This window comes from Lathamus discolor, chromosome 10 (assembly GCF_037157495.1).
Source record: "Lathamus discolor isolate bLatDis1 chromosome 10, bLatDis1.hap1, whole genome shotgun sequence".
Lineage (NCBI taxonomy): Eukaryota > Metazoa > Chordata > Aves > Psittaciformes > Psittacidae > Lathamus > Lathamus discolor.
In genome coordinates this window covers 9,247,531-9,263,174 of record NC_088893.1, presented here as the reverse complement: position 1 = coordinate 9,263,174, position 15,644 = coordinate 9,247,531, and the positions used below count along the sequence as shown (strand labels likewise).

At 38.0% G+C, this 15,644-nt stretch overlaps 1 protein-coding gene across 1 annotated transcript in view; it reads right to left on the bottom strand.

Annotated features, from left to right (window-relative positions):
- Positions 1 to 15,644, bottom strand: part of ATP10B (ATPase phospholipid transporting 10B (putative)) — a 241,866-nt gene that overhangs the window by 36,295 nt on the left and 189,927 nt on the right. The window contains exons 7-8 of the mRNA XM_065690824.1: positions 14,704 to 14,898; positions 1,848 to 2,052 (exon numbers count right to left, since the gene is read on the bottom strand). Coding sequence (XP_065546896.1) covers positions 1,848 to 2,052; positions 14,704 to 14,898 — 400 coding nt within the window. The remainder of the gene's footprint in view (positions 1 to 1,847; positions 2,053 to 14,703; positions 14,899 to 15,644) is intronic.

Sequence of the window (15,644 nt, the reverse complement as noted above, 5' to 3'; positions counted from 1 at the left end):
CCAGTTCATGTGTATTTCCTTTTCCTCCTTCCTTAAAGACTCACACTTTATAGACACAATTAATTCTGAGTAATTTACACAGCACACAAGTTGTAGGACCAAACAAACCTCAAAGAACAAGGAAGAAGCTGGCACAATAAAACCTGTACGTATGATATTTAGGGCACTGGTTCGTTGTTTTTTTTTTAGCCAAAGTATTTCTTACTCTAGTACATTAAAATGATAGAGTAACATAGTTGACTATTTAAGCTTTGACTTTCCTAAGCACTGGCTATCACCACAGTCAGAACTGCATTCCACTCTGCCAACGTAACAAAACTTTGTAAGTATAAACACTTCTGGTCATAGAGTTTATCTAAATAACAACTCAAACTCTAAAGAAAATAACCATGAATAGGTAGTCTGGAGCATGATTTGGCATGGGGGAGTTTTCTGATTTAAAGAACGACTTCCTCATATTGGACATGACTGAGGCAAAAGTTTCATTTTGTATAGTGGTAGAACATTGTTTTCCTGTAGAAGGAAAAATACACAATGCAGCATTTTATTTTTTTTTTTACTGATGAAGCCAGGCTTGTCATCCTTGCAGGGCACTGGAAAAGGTATGCTTTGTACTGTGGCATCCACCTGAGAAAGTCCATAATTATGCATGCAAAGTAATTTCCACTTGAGCAAATAGAAACTAAAACTGGAATCCAGTCCTGACCGCAACTGGCCATGGAAATGATGTACTTTTATTTAATGAATCTGACTGCTCATTGGCAGCTGTGTCCGACCCACCAATAACCTCAAAAGATCTTCCTAATGGCACTGCTACTAATGGATAGAAAATTGAATGTAATTCCTAGAATTATCTGCCAGGTTTTAGGATTTCTTGTCTGCTGGAGTGGTCCCAATGGAAGAAAATATTCTTCTTCACATACTACAGCTCCTTAACCTTGCTCTGTGCTATTTGAAAAACTGCACTGCTATGTTTGAAAAGGTATTTTAAAATGTAACAAGTACAATTCTAAGTTGTATTTTCTTGTTTACTTCAGGTTTGCCAAACATGACTCAAGAGACTATTCCAGTAAACTGTTTGCAAAAAGGAAATGATACAGCCTGTGGAAATAATATATAAAGTGGTTTTAAGCATTCAAACTGATGCCTACTAGCAATGAAACTGATATCAAACACATAACTTTCATTTAAGTTTTCACATTTTAACTTACCTTGAGTTCCTATTCAATTACTTACTACACTTCTATAAAAGATTCCATTATATCATTACAACTTAGTGTGCCTTAGAGCAGTTCCTACTTGAAATGTTGGTACACCTACCTGCCTAGCAAACAAACAATGGTACAGCAGTTGCAACAGAGATGCAAAATCCATAAGGAAGCCTGCTGCCACACTGGAAGTGGGGCTATGAGCTCTCTTCCAGTTTCCATGGAAGAATAATTCACTCAGTAGTAGTGGCTTTGCTGTGGGATGTGCTGTGTGCTGTAACAACCTGTGGTGTATGGATGGCTTGTACATAGAAAAGACTTGCTGCTCTCTGGGATCATGGTAATGTGTGTGGTTGCTTAAGCATCTGCTGATGCAGCTTGCTGCAAAGAACAATTGCAAATTAAAATGAGCTAATCTTCCTTTTTATACAGCCATCCCTGTGCCAGTATAACAAAAACCTTTTAGGACAAACTGCTTCTTTTCATACAGTGCATTATTAGCTGCGACAGCAAACCCCTGTCACAGATGTATTAGCACAATCAGCCAGTCAGGACTGCTGCAGTTTATGGCTGGAGCTGGTGTGCAGATAAGCCTAAACCAACCCAGCACTACACAGACTGCATTTTCAGCAGATTTACCTGGCTGGAGAAGCCCATCACAACCTGTCGTTGTTTAAGGTTGGTCTCCCCGTCGAGGTTGGCAGTTTCCAAGTGACAGATCCCATTCTGATCAGAGGAGTACAGCAGTAGGATATCAGCAGGGATGGTCTCATTACACCGCAGCTGCACAAAGTCCCCCACTCGGACATCCTTCCAGCATTTCTCAACATAAGCATGTTCTTCCCTGTTGCATTAAAAACAGGTAATAGGTAAGCAGTGACATTAGGCATGCAGGCTTCCTGATTAGTGGGGTTCAAAAAACAAAAGAAAATAAGGGGGTAGGGTAGAGGTACACATTGCTGTATTTTGTTTCAAAAGTCACAGCACAACAGCTAGAAATCAATGATTTAAACTCTTTCATTATCACTTCATTCATCACATTCAAATAAAATCTTTACATGGAATAAAAAGAAACTACAACAAAAGTTCTCCATTCTATCAGTAGCCCTATAATCTCCAGAGCAAAGGATAGAAAGTCATTCAGACTAAGAAAGGTGTTTTAAAGCTTCTTCTTCAAGAAATCTAGACATTTTACCAAAAAACACTGGTTTTGACCAAGTGACTATTTCTCAGATAGTTTTCAACAACACAGATCTTGAAAGAAGCAAACTGATCTCTCAGCTACACTTGCTTCAGGACTTTCAGGAACTCTCAAAAGGTAATTACAAATCTGAGCTTAGCCCACAGAAATAAGTTGAAAAGGTAAACCAGCATAACAAATGACCCTTTAGAATTATGCAATAAAGCTCAAGTTTAATGGAAAAGTTAAGGTAAGAAACAAAAAGCTTCTAAATTAATTATAAAAAAAAAACCCAAACTCAACCTACCAACCAACCCCCCCCCCCCCCCAAGCCAAACAAACTAAGAAAGCAGAAAGGAAAAAGAGCTTAAGCGTTTCAAAGACAAGAAATTACTATTTCATCAACAAATCAGTGCTCAATGGTTCAGAAAACAGCAAACTTTTTTGCGATTACATTTTCAATAGTTTAGCCTTCAACTGCTCTTAATCACCTAAGCAAACTAAAAACTGCACAATAAACAGGGGTAACAATTGCCCAGGTCCTCTAACTCTTTGACAAGAAATTATTTTCAATATGAGTAATTGAATCATCTTCTATCTTGCTCTGTAAGAGAAACAAATACTCATGATACTTTACTGGACAGACAGTAAAAGGCTTTTTGTAATGAGTCAGAGTCTCATTTTTGCTTAAGTTTTTAATCATCCTCATCTATTGCCTGAAGAAGACTGTCTTTCAATTAAGCATTTGTATCATGAGAAAGGGAGCAGTGATACAGCAGATAAAGAGTTTTTGTGGCAGTTCAAAGCACACATCCAAGCATTGCTCCAGTCAGGCCAAAGGCTAAAATGACTACTTCCTGCTAACCTGTTTTCCTGGCCTTCCACGAAGGAGAGCCAGGCATAATGCTGTCAGGCAAACCCTTGTACTTGGCTGATGTCCTTATCTGTGAAACATGAAACAACAGCTTCCTGAAAAAGTTATGCACACAGTTAAATTCTGTGCATTTCCTGGTGGCATCCTATTTTTACTCAAAAAAAAAAAAAAAAAAAAGACATTCCCTCCACCCTAACTATTTTAAACCCTTCATTGCTGGGTGTGAGGCCCTTACAAAATAATAGTATCATAACAATAATTTTTCCTTCTTACATTAATTTTTAATTCCTGAATTTTTCATTCTTCTTTCTTTTGTCTGACTCTACTTATCTTCATGTCTTTCACTTTTTTCTCAACAACGGACATGAAAGGGCACACCGAACAGGTTTGTTGTAAGTAAATTGATGTTACTGCACATTAAAAAACAAAATGAAATCCAGAACAATTTCTATTTGAAAAGTATCCAAGCTGCTGCATGTTGAGTATTGCTCTACAAAGTAGATACTAATGTTAGTATAGCAAATCAACTAAGTAACTATGAATCCTTCGTGTGTCAAACAATGTCTGGGTAGAACTCCTTAATCTGCTTGTTTAAAACATAAAAGTGAGAGTACAGAAGCAGTTTACAGCAAGAAGATAGCTTGTCTTGCTATCCTCGACATCTGGATGCTGTGTGTAGTTTGCACATAGTGTTTGCCGTAACTTCTGCAAGGCAATCCTTCCTCTCTGTACGTCACCTTTTGCGCAATTCTGAAGTTTACAGAACACACTTCTGATTTTTTCTGGTGATAAAATGCTATAGAAGGGCCTTGCCCAGCTGGCTCTCTGCCACATCAGCCTAAAGAAACCAGGTTAGCAAAAATAATCCACAGAAATCACAGATTTGTAGTAGTTTTTCAATAATTCCCTCTGAAACATACATTACACATTAAGCTCCAGGTTCTGCCCATTCACTAATTACAAAGGAGACAGTGAGTCAGTAAAGCTAAATGACCTCCTTCAGATCAGAGTAAAAGTTTTACTTAGCACATGGACTAGATTTAAGGAATTACTAGAATCCCAAACCCGCATTCAGGAGAACAGACTGTCGCTCTGTCCCAACAAGCATTGAATTTGGTAAAGAAACACATTTGCTTTCCCTGAAAGAACTATTCAGCTGGAGCTGTAAGATTAACAATTTCCTACAGTACAAAGGTTTTCCACAACTTTGTAGAGAGCTACCAATGGATGAAAGGAAGAAAAACACTTCAGAAAGAACCTGGTGCACCCCACAGCAGCACAGACACAGTTGCCTAAAAAGATTTCTCAAATGAAGCAATTTCCTTTTAGCAATTCCTGTAACTGGGAACACTGCCCATTTTCTGTTCAGTGATTAAAGTTCATAGCACAAGCTCCAGTTGCTAAATAAACAGAGGAGCTTCATAAATATAAGATGATCTGACGAGAAACATACAAAAAGTGCAAACACATTTATCCAGTAAAATAAACAAGATGTGGTGATTTTCAATAGGCTGAAACTTAATTCTTATACCACATGGCATCAGAGCTGTAAAACATCAAAGACATTATCCAAGATAAAAGTTTCTCAGTACCTTCTCTCATTTACCAGTCAATTTATCACCATCACACTTGGAAAGAGTTCCCTTAGTGTCCCAGGCTAATGGGTGGCATGCAAATGCCCATCAGAGTACAGTGCTGACGAAAAGAAGCAGTTAGCCTTGAAGAGTCGAAGTCTGCCAGAATTTGTTACTGGATTCATCATACCTTACCAGAAGGCCTGAGCTAAACAGACTTTACAAAGTAATTTCTGGGAGGAAAGGATCATAAAAAGATACTGCTGTGGTTGGAGATTGTGGGGTAACATGAATAAACTATTGACTTTGTGTCGACAATTTCATTTCACATTCTTTGATTCAATAAAGAGAAATTTCAAACAAAAACTGGGTCAAAATGGATGGTGAATGGGAGGAAATAATTATTGTTCTGCCCTTTAGAGAGATTAAAGTAATTTTTCATGTGCACCCCACAGCACGTCCATGAGTCCTAGGTTGTCTTAGAGAACCTTATAAAAAATAAAGTTCTGAGATTCTCAGTTCTACACTGAAGTACTGACATACACAGGTGTACTTCACCTATACAATCTAATTTTGCAAATAGAAAACCTACATAATTTTAGGCTATCAAAGATTAAGCCAGCTTTTACATGGAAAAACCTCACAAAATGTTTTACACTTTATGGCCGTGACTTCATGGATAGAAGCTAATGCTATAAAACTCCAAAGAACTGACAACAAAGGAGCAGATTTAAGACTTGAAGAAAGCACTAGACTGGAAAGGAACCAATTCTGAAATCTGCCCATAGGTCAAAGTGCAGCACAACCTGGCTGACTATATTCCTAAGTAAGAGACATTATCTGAGAACAAGAAGATACTATAGAGTAGCTGGGAAGGTTGTTTTTGTGATGTAGACATCAGCCCAGTAGCATCGATGATGTCATTTAGCAGCAGCCAGTCCTGCAACAAGCTCTCAATAGCAAGCAGTTATAATCTTTCCCCATAGTCCCAGTCTCTCAGGATTTCAATACTACTTTAAGACAGCAATGAGCACCTTTTAAAGGCAATGGGAGTGAAATATTTCTGAAGTCTAATAAAATGCATCTCTAAACCATTTTGGTGTTCAAAATTCCTTAACATTAGCAATAGATTTTAAATAGATTTTAATGTACTAAAACTGTCTATAGTATCCTAACAATGAAGCTATTATTTCAATAATAAAAACGAATATTCAACTTCTGTAATCAATTCAAGTTTATGTGAACTTTAAGTAAGTACCCGAACTTTAAAAATATATTATACGTCCATATATAAGGTTTAGCATTTCTTTTAACTTGCCTTTTTAAAATCTGTTTCAATTTTATAAAGACCTGTACCAAAAGAAGAAATAAAAGTTATGGATTATTGCATTGAGGAAAATCCAATATTTTTTAAAAACTGCCTTGAACAAAATATGATTGCTGTTTTTGTCTGGCACCAGCTGGAATGAACAGGTAACTCTAAGGTCACTTACTTATTGGCTGCTAATCATTAGTTTCTAAGGACTCCCATTAACTTACCAAGTTTCAGGAAAGCACAGCCTATATCATCTTTTTTTGCTACAATTGTCTCCTTACATGACCATGTAGCTCTTGAGGTAACATGGTAGAAACCATCTTCTCTTTAGGTATTAATGGTGTTTTAAAAATTCGGACAGTTAGGATGGAACTCAATGCCATGAGGTCACGATTTTGCAGGTGTCTGAGCCAAAAACCACAGGTTCTCACGTAGTTGCCCTTTGTCTTTAGTCTGTAGCTTCTGCTGCTGTCTGCTAAACCAGTGCACTTTTTCTGTGAAGCAGCATTAAATGCCTTGGCAGGTAATAGATCTCAAAGAAAGCTCTGATAAAGCAATACACAAACTAGTTGTAGCCTTGTAATGTATTTATAGATTTCCTTCCACAGAGACTGAGGACCCTCACTGAAGCAATACACACTGACCGACTAGAATTTCTAGCTCACTGCTTTTTTGACTTTCAAGTGCTGCTGCCTGGACCAGCTGAGTGTTGAAAACTTGACGCTCTCTTTTGCACTTAGTCAGTAGGACATGTCCCATGTTTTTTCACCACACAATCAGCATGATCACCATAAACGAACTGACATTTTAATTATTCCTTCACAGTTTTGGAGCCACTTTCAAGCAGTTGTGTGGTGACATAGCAAACCTGTTTGCTGGTTAAGGCCATTATCTCAGCTCACTGGAAGTTTGAAGAATGCCTCAGCTTGCACAAACAGATGGCACTTCAGTAAAACCCGTTGTTAATTCAAGTATCCATAGTTAAAGTAGGTACAAAAATTACTTAGTCCTGAAGTACGTACAGGTGACAGAATGATTGGATCTGTCCTAATAGATGGTGACTTGCAATAACATCATACCCCAGAATAATCCTGCAGTCATCGTAACTTATTCATATTGCTACTTTTTATAAGAAGTAATTAATGTATCAGTTGCTCAAAGTTCATGCTTTGTGGCTGTCACAGGAATGCACCTCAGCCATTCAAGAGCTGGTGATCTTCAGATCTTCAGCTTCCAGGTGATGAAATTAATGCACTGTTCAAAGCACCACTAAGGTGTAGAAGCCCTGATACTGCTATGCCCAGGAAAATTTTGCCTGAGGCAAAGTTGAGGGACTTGAACTTGGCCACAGGATTTAGGCTTTCTCTTTTTTTTGGTGTATACGATGAACTCACTGAAACTTCCAGCAGGCTCCTAGTCTTTAAAGTTATGCTTTGTTAGAAAACAAAAATAATAAACAGAAAGAAAAGGCTCTTTAACAAGTGAAAACTCAGTGCTGCTGAGCAAGACTTCAGATGAAAGCATTGTCAACAAGTCTTTTTGCTTATTGTGCCCTTGGCAGGATGGTATTTTCCTCTCATCCTGCTTTCTACTCTACAAGCTTTCAGGTTCATCCTGGGTTGAATGAGCTTCGTGTGATGTCTCTGGGGTCAAGAAAAGCTGTCTTTATGATTTCACCTCTGAGATTTGACAGCAGGTCAATTCCTTTTTTCAGGCATGCTCCCTACTCTTCTTTGTTGTGTTCCAGGGGCCACAGACCTCTGTTGATCACTGTGTCCCTGGCCAGTCCCAGTTGCAATCCCAGACACAGGCAGCATCCAGGGGAGGTGCAATCTCTTCTGCCTTCAGAAGGTCCAGCTGATCAAAGCAGGTGAATGTTAAAACAGAAACACAGCCTTTGTCTTCACTACCCAGTTTCTCTAATTTTAAGAAAATAAAAGGAATACTGTTTGTATGGCAACCTGTACACAGCAGATCTCCATTGCTGTCATAGAGATAAATTGCCACACTGAATGACAAAACTTCTATTGACTGAAATACTTTAATTCTCTCTCAAACCAGTGAGTCTAGCTTAAGCCAATTCCAGCTTTTCAGCTGTTGGCAGTTCTAACTTCACGCAACACAGACATGAGGTCTTTGTATTTCCAGATTACTGCTCTAGGACTAACCCAGAGTTGGTGTTGATGCAGAAATCTTTAAATTATGTGAAACCTTACACTAAAAGCAGATAAAGAGTCACAGCAAAGGCCATCCCTGAAGGTTTTGTATCACACACGTCACCACACCTACAGAGAAGGAGGAGATTGATGCTTTTAAGAACTGCTCGAAGACCACAGGGCCTGAAAGCACTGCAGAAGAACTTTCTACTGAAAGAGTAATCACACTGTTTCATTTAGGATGCTTAGTGACTTAACTAGTTATGTGACAGCTCTACAGGATGATTCAAAGCATATAAACTAGGCTTCTCTGAGTTGCTGTCTCAGATATCCGAGTTTAGGTGATTAAAATTAAGCAATGTGAATAATTTAAATAATGTTAATGTTTTTATGGCTGCTGCTGTTTGATGTACGTGCATTCAGTCAAGTGTGTTGCTGTTCCATCTTGAACCGGGCATAGTCTTTTTATTTGCATCTGAGTAACTATTGAAACTCTGAGGGAAAAAGGTTAAACTTTCTAGAAGTGTGGGATTCTGTCTGGAAGCTAACAACAAAGCCAAGTGCAAGGTCCTACAGCTGGACCAGGTCAATCCCAGGCACAGCTACAGCAGAGAAGAAATTCAGAGCAGCCTTGCAGAGGATTTGGGGGTATTGGTTGATGAGAAAGATAACATGAGCATGCACCCACACCCCAGAAAGCCAACCGTATCCTGGGCTGCATCAAAAGAAGCATGACCAGCAGGTAGAAGGAGGTGATCCTGTCCCTCTACTCTGCTCTAGTGAGACCTCACCTGGAGTATTGTGTGCAGTTCTGGTGTCCTCAACATAAAAAGGACATGGAACTGTTGGAACAAGTCCAGAGGAGGCCACGAGGATGATCAGGGGACTGGAGCACCTCCCGTATGAAGACAGGCTGAGAAAGTTGGGGCTGTTCAGCCTGGAGGACCTCATAGCAGCCTTCCAGTATCTGAAGGGGGCTATAAGGATGCTGGGGATGGACTCTTCACTAGGGACTGTAGTGATAGGACAAGGGGTAATGGGTTCAAACTTAAACAGGGGAAGTTTAGATTGGATATAAGGAAGAAGTTCTTTACTGTGAGGGTGATGAGGCACTGGAATGGGTTTTCCAGAGAAGTGGTAAATGCTCCATCCCCGTCAGTGTTCAAGGCCAGGTTGAGCAGAGTCTTGGGTGACATGGTCTAGTGTGAGGTGTCCCTCCCCATGGCAAGGGAGTTGGAACTGGATAATCTTAAGGTCCTTTCCAACTCTAACCATTCTATAATTCTAGGATTTATAGACTGTTACAGCTTAATCCTAGGGGTATATCAGATCCTAGCCATACATTAATTACATATCAAGTAGTTCCTTGACCATTATAATATTTCAAGAAAATGAAACAATAGCTTTTAGCAACTGTGGGGTTGACATTTACCTACAGCTTACTTACAGTTAGTGCTGGCCCATGTTGTTAGTAAGTCAATGACAAACCAGGGAGAGTTCAGAGAAAAGTAACCACAGTAGGTCTGGAGGGACTGACTGACAAGAAAGATGAAGAGAATGATCTATACACAGATCTCGACTACAAGGTGTCTGTGCATAGCAAAATGAACATGTGAAACATCACACATATCTTAAGATTATAATTAAATGTTCTGGATGAAGAATAACTGATTAAGTTTGCATGAAACCAGGTGATCTCAGGAATTAAATTGCAATTAAAGAGGTATAATAAAGCAGAACATCATAAAAAATACTTTGACAATTTTGTAGTAATGGAAGCTGCCTTGCTTGTAAAAATTTAAAAGCAAAGTATACTTTGAAGAACATCAGGAGAAAGAAGGCAATTAAACATAGGTCTGTGCCATCTGCAACTGAATCTTCTGTTCTCTTCTTTTGGTGTTGAGAGATTCCTTCTGACAGCACAACAGTTGGTACGCAATTATTTTGATTCCAGAAGTTTTGGTTCAGAAATTGAAAACTCCACAATCAAATATTAGATCTAAGTTATTGCATCTCCCCAAGACACTTCAATGACTATTAATTGTCTCCCATTTTCTCAATTAAATGTTCTTTAAATACTGCTTGAAGTGTCTTTTCCTTCATTTGGCCAGCAGACTAGATTTCCCATTCCAGCTGATCTTTGTGAAGAGAAAATGAGAAGAAATGTGTTTACAGGGCAGCCTCTTTAAATTAAATTTCCCTTGCTCTGTGTTGAAAGAAGGCAAGTTACTTCATTTCCCCTAGTCTTCAAGAAAGTTTTAGATAACATTCAGCATTTGGTAAAGATTGTTCTGCCTTTGTATTTAATTGATTTTTTTTTTTTTTTGAGCAGGAACCAGAGTTCTTGTTACTGAAATCTGAAATACCCTATACTCTCCAAGATTAACGCTTAAATTCTAAGTAATCTTTCATCCTAGAATGGAAGATCAGTTGCTTTATTAAAAAGAATATTTTGCTGCCACAAGACTTACAAAATTTGCTGTGTTTCAAAAAGGACTTTCACCTATGTTAAAAAATTACCTGCAGACGATGACTCATAAGAAAGAAAACTGGAAGACATTATACATTTCCATGACTTCGCAGGCAGCAAGAAGAACAAGAAATATCAGCTTCCCAAAGCGCTATAGAAGCTTGATTAAAATTATTCATGATATAATAAGCTGTAGCTACTGATCTGATGGCAATTATAATTACCAATGGCTTTTCCAGACAGGGTGAATGCTATAATCTGAAGCCCTCCTCATTTTCCTTTCCTTACATCATGTTTTTGGGCAATAAAACCTTAGTGATAGACAAGATTCTAGGCAACATGTATTCATAGATCAAAGTCTCTTTTATGGGATGGGATAAACAATTTTAAGACAGGCCCATGTCGAGTTTTAGGTACTCATGGCTATGATTTGAATTTGGACCTGTACATATATTATAATTCCATTACGGACATTTTTCTCTTATACAAAACAAGTCTTATTGTATTCCCCAATTCTTGTGTTCCCATGATAAAAGGCTTTCAGATAATTTATATTTAACATGGTTGCTTTATGTAAAGCAATAATTTCTATGCAGATTCATTCAGTAGTACCTACTGCACCACCTATTCTCTTTCATACTGGTTTTAACAAGCGTTAAGAAATAATCCATTGCTTCATGTGTTCATGCAATATTGAAAAGATTAAAAAAATCCAAATAGATTGCAATCTCAAGGGTAGTCAGAAGAGGCAATTTAGCCACCCCACCCAAAGAGCTACAATTATTGACAGCCTTCATGGTTGAAGAGAATAAATCTTAAAGCAACAATATTTAGAAACTTGTAAAATGTCTGTTTTTTTTGGACAAGTTGCCAAGGAGAGCAGTGAGGTTTTGTTTCTGGCAAGTCATTACCTATATGTGTGGATAAGTTTAGTCCCCTGACAAGCAAATCCATTGTTTTCCTCTTTAACCAGCAGGATATAAAAATAAAAATCTGACAAACACATACAAGAGAAACAAACAGAAATGACAGTGCTGTGTGATAAAAGCCAGAGTTCTGCAGGATCTTGCTTGTGAAACTACATTATATAAATCACTACTGATTAATTTGACATATGACAGGCAGCATTCACAGAGATGGAAAGTTTTGCTCTTCTGTCTCTCAGATGTGAGATTTTAACAGGGAGAAGCAATTTTCCACTGTGCTGAGAGAACAGTTCTGATACTATTTTCTTTGTATTAAAACATAATTTTCAAAATCCTAAAAGTCCTAAAAGCAAGAAGAGGTCATGAGACATGTTGAAGTAGTGAGCATGGACACAGGGAGTTAATCCACTTAGAGATAACTGAGCAGACACATATATTACTATCTCCCATTTTTAAACAGCATTTTTACAGTTTTATTTTACATAGAGCCTAGTAAAAAAATACAACTGAGAACAGTGTACAGAGTAGAGAATAAAACTAAACATAGTTCAAAGGGTTAGGGTTTTAAGAGGTTTTCTTTTGTATCTGAGAATGCAAACAGGTCCCACAACAGCATATGTTTTCACTCTGTGTTCAAAAGGCCATAGCCACACCAATAACATAAAACTCAAACTTACGTTCCTAGTCTGAAAATGAGGTTTAAACAAAAAAAGAATAATCTTTCCCTGTATCAGAACAAATCCCAGGTGAAATATAGTCCTTGGGATTTTTCCCTGTTTTACTTAATCACTGTGATTTTCCTGCAGTTATTTATTAATTTTTATGAACAGAGCCTCACCATTTATAAAAGATCTCAAGGCAATATTTTTTTTTTTTAAATAAAAGCTGTATGAAACTCACCTGCTGTAGATGTAGCATCCCATGTGATTGATTTCTTTGTCTAATTTATACCGCCGGAAGTCCTCCCAAGCATCTTTAATGGCTGTCATGGCCATTATAACACAAATTGGGATCATAGAAACTTCTGGTTGGAAAGCATTCAAGATGGGCACAAAATTCAGCAGTGCAATGACCACAAAATAAATATTAGCAAAGCGGTGAAACTGCTCATAGATATTTTTAGGGAGGAAAGTCAAGATAGTATATTTTGTAGTCTTGATTTTATTGGAGTCATAGTATCTGTTTGGATTTTCCTTCCACTTCTTACTTCCAAAGCTCAAGTTGGAGACGATCACTCGTTTATTTTCATTTTTCTTCTTTCTTTTCTTTACTTTTCCTCTCTTCTCCAGCTCTTCATTCTGGATTTCAGTGTCTGGAGTACCACATTGGCAGCAGGTTTCCTTGAAAAAATGTTTTTTCCATATCATTCTAGAGAAGCAGCCTGGAACACTTTTCCTTGACATCTTGTTTTCCTCTCAAAATGTAGCCTCAAGTTGAAATCCAATAAAGTTATAAGAGTTCAATAATCCAAGCAAACTCCGAAGTGGTAGAGAAAAGAGTCAAGGTGTCTGAATCCCAGGGCTGCCTCTGCTTCCACCCCAGCCTCCACCTGCCTAGGGACAGGTATTATCCTGACTCAGCTGCGCTGGGTCCTAGAGCCTGCTGGGGAGGCTGCACCTTGCATATGACAAAAGCATCCTGAATGTTTTGTTATTCCTGTTAGCATACACCTGGAGGCCCTGTTCAGAGCACTTCCCTGACATTGACTATCTGCTCACATGAAGTGTCTCTGTTTTATCACAGAGCAGTGACAAAGCTGAGAGCACACACACGATTTTCATGGTTCACTCCATGAATTTCAGAATCATTTTATAAGCTTGGGTGTTGCCAGGAAGTTCAAAGGTAATAGGCAGAGCTGTGTGTCCCAGAAGTCAACAGATAGTTGCTGTAAGTCTCAATACTGACACTATTTCTCTCTTTTACTTCCTCTATCTGCTGTTTGTTTTCATGACCATAAAATGGATTATTAAATAAACAAACCTATGATATGGTAGTTGCAGGAATTATACATAAACACAGGCAATTGAAGGGAAGTCTACCTGGATTTCTCCTCAGCCTGATCTTTCTCTAATAGACCTCCTGCTTCTGGACACCTAAAGTGTCCCTCTCTAGCCCAGTCACCCCTTCCAGCCTCTCATTTCTTCTTCCTCATTGGGCCCTGTGCCTCCGACACGTAAGTATGCTAGCACAAATGAGGGCTAGTTTCCATGAAACCTAATGGGATGTGTGCAAATCACAGTAATTTTTTCTCTATGACCTGGGCTTAAGGAAAGGAGAAAAAAGGAAGAGATCCAAACATTTAAACTTCTTCTCAATGAAAACTCCTATTTATTTCATTGTATAGTGACAAGCAAAGTACTCTCAAGTCAAGTTAGTACTTGGAGAAGAAACTATGATGAAATAAAAATGTTGCAATGAGAATTGCACATGAAAATATTTCTTCCTTCTGAGTCAGTACTGAGCAAACATTGCAGCTTACTACAGGTGTTGTACCATCCCCAAAGTGAAACTGTGCTGTACTGATCACCTGCGGTTACTGAAAGTCCTATACATTTGTTTTCAGTTCCTCGTTATACTTAGATGTAGTTTATTATTAGTTTTTGTATTAATGATTTTAGTGTCAAAGGCCAGAAAGACATTGCTCCAATTTGTTAAACAGCCCCAGCAATCCTTTCCAGACTTGGATACGTTTAATTTTCCCTCTGGATTCTTCTGCTGTATGGGGAGGATGTTGTGTGTGTTGGCAAGCTGGTTTGGAAACTTGGAATGAAAACTTGTATAACAGCACACACTGCTGTGGTATGAAACAAAACTTCAATGATCTCAGGATGACTTAAGTGAGAGAAATAAGGCATTTCTAAAGGCAGAACAAAACTCTTTTATAACAGCTTTTCCAAACTTACTATACTCCAAAGGATCAGTGAGGGAATTATACAAAATCAGATGACCAGTTTCTACCACATCAAACACAAGGAAAAATAATCGGTTTAGTTTACTTACTTGTCATATACCCTGGTTTTAGAGGAGTTTATTGTCTTATCAAATTGGTATTTTCTGTAGTCTTCTACAGCATCTTTAATCATACTGGCAAGCAGCACTGCAATCAGAGGCAGCATAGTAATCTCCCTGTGGAAGACTTCTACTTGTGGGAACCAGTTCAAAACCACCAGAAAGAAGAAATAAAGATTACCCAGCCTGAAAAGGTATAAAATAAATTAAAAGTAGTCAGAAATTAGAATGTGTCCTTTTCTTAATGAGCACCCCCTATTTTGTGTCAAAGGAACATTAATCTTTTCACTCCTTTACCCTCCCCTCTTCGTTTCCCAGAATGAATTAATCAGTTGCTTAACAGAGATGCTAATTTTTTCTTTAGAAGATCCTGTGATGTACATTTTAATAATATTATAGCTACCCTCAATTTTTCCACTTATTATGAACACCTTTTTCCTTTAGGAGCTGAAACTTCTTTAATGATCCCCCATTGCCTGAGTCCTGAAAATAAGCACAAAATCAAACAAAAGCCTCCAAAACCTTCAAAACCCCGAACCAGTGTAACAGAATGGGTGTAAAAACCCACATGTTCAGAATGGAAGGATTCATAAAGTGTTGCACTGGTGGAAGGTCAAACTATAAACGTGTAAATCTAATATACAGAATGAAAATTTCAAAGCTAGAGATGTATCTACAACTTTCATATATATTTATTATAATGATATTTCCATGAGCATCTTATTAACACAATTTGTTATGCTGGGCACATAATTTCAAACCAGCACTTGGAAAGAAACCTGACCTAGCATTTGCATATACATGTATACTGTTTATAAGCTGGTAAACAAAGTTGCTTGCCTTTGAAATCTACTGAATTTCATAGGTGTCTCAACACATCCAATGAATGTTTTTTCATCTTCTTAAAAAGTAAAGGTTTATTCAAGAAAGAA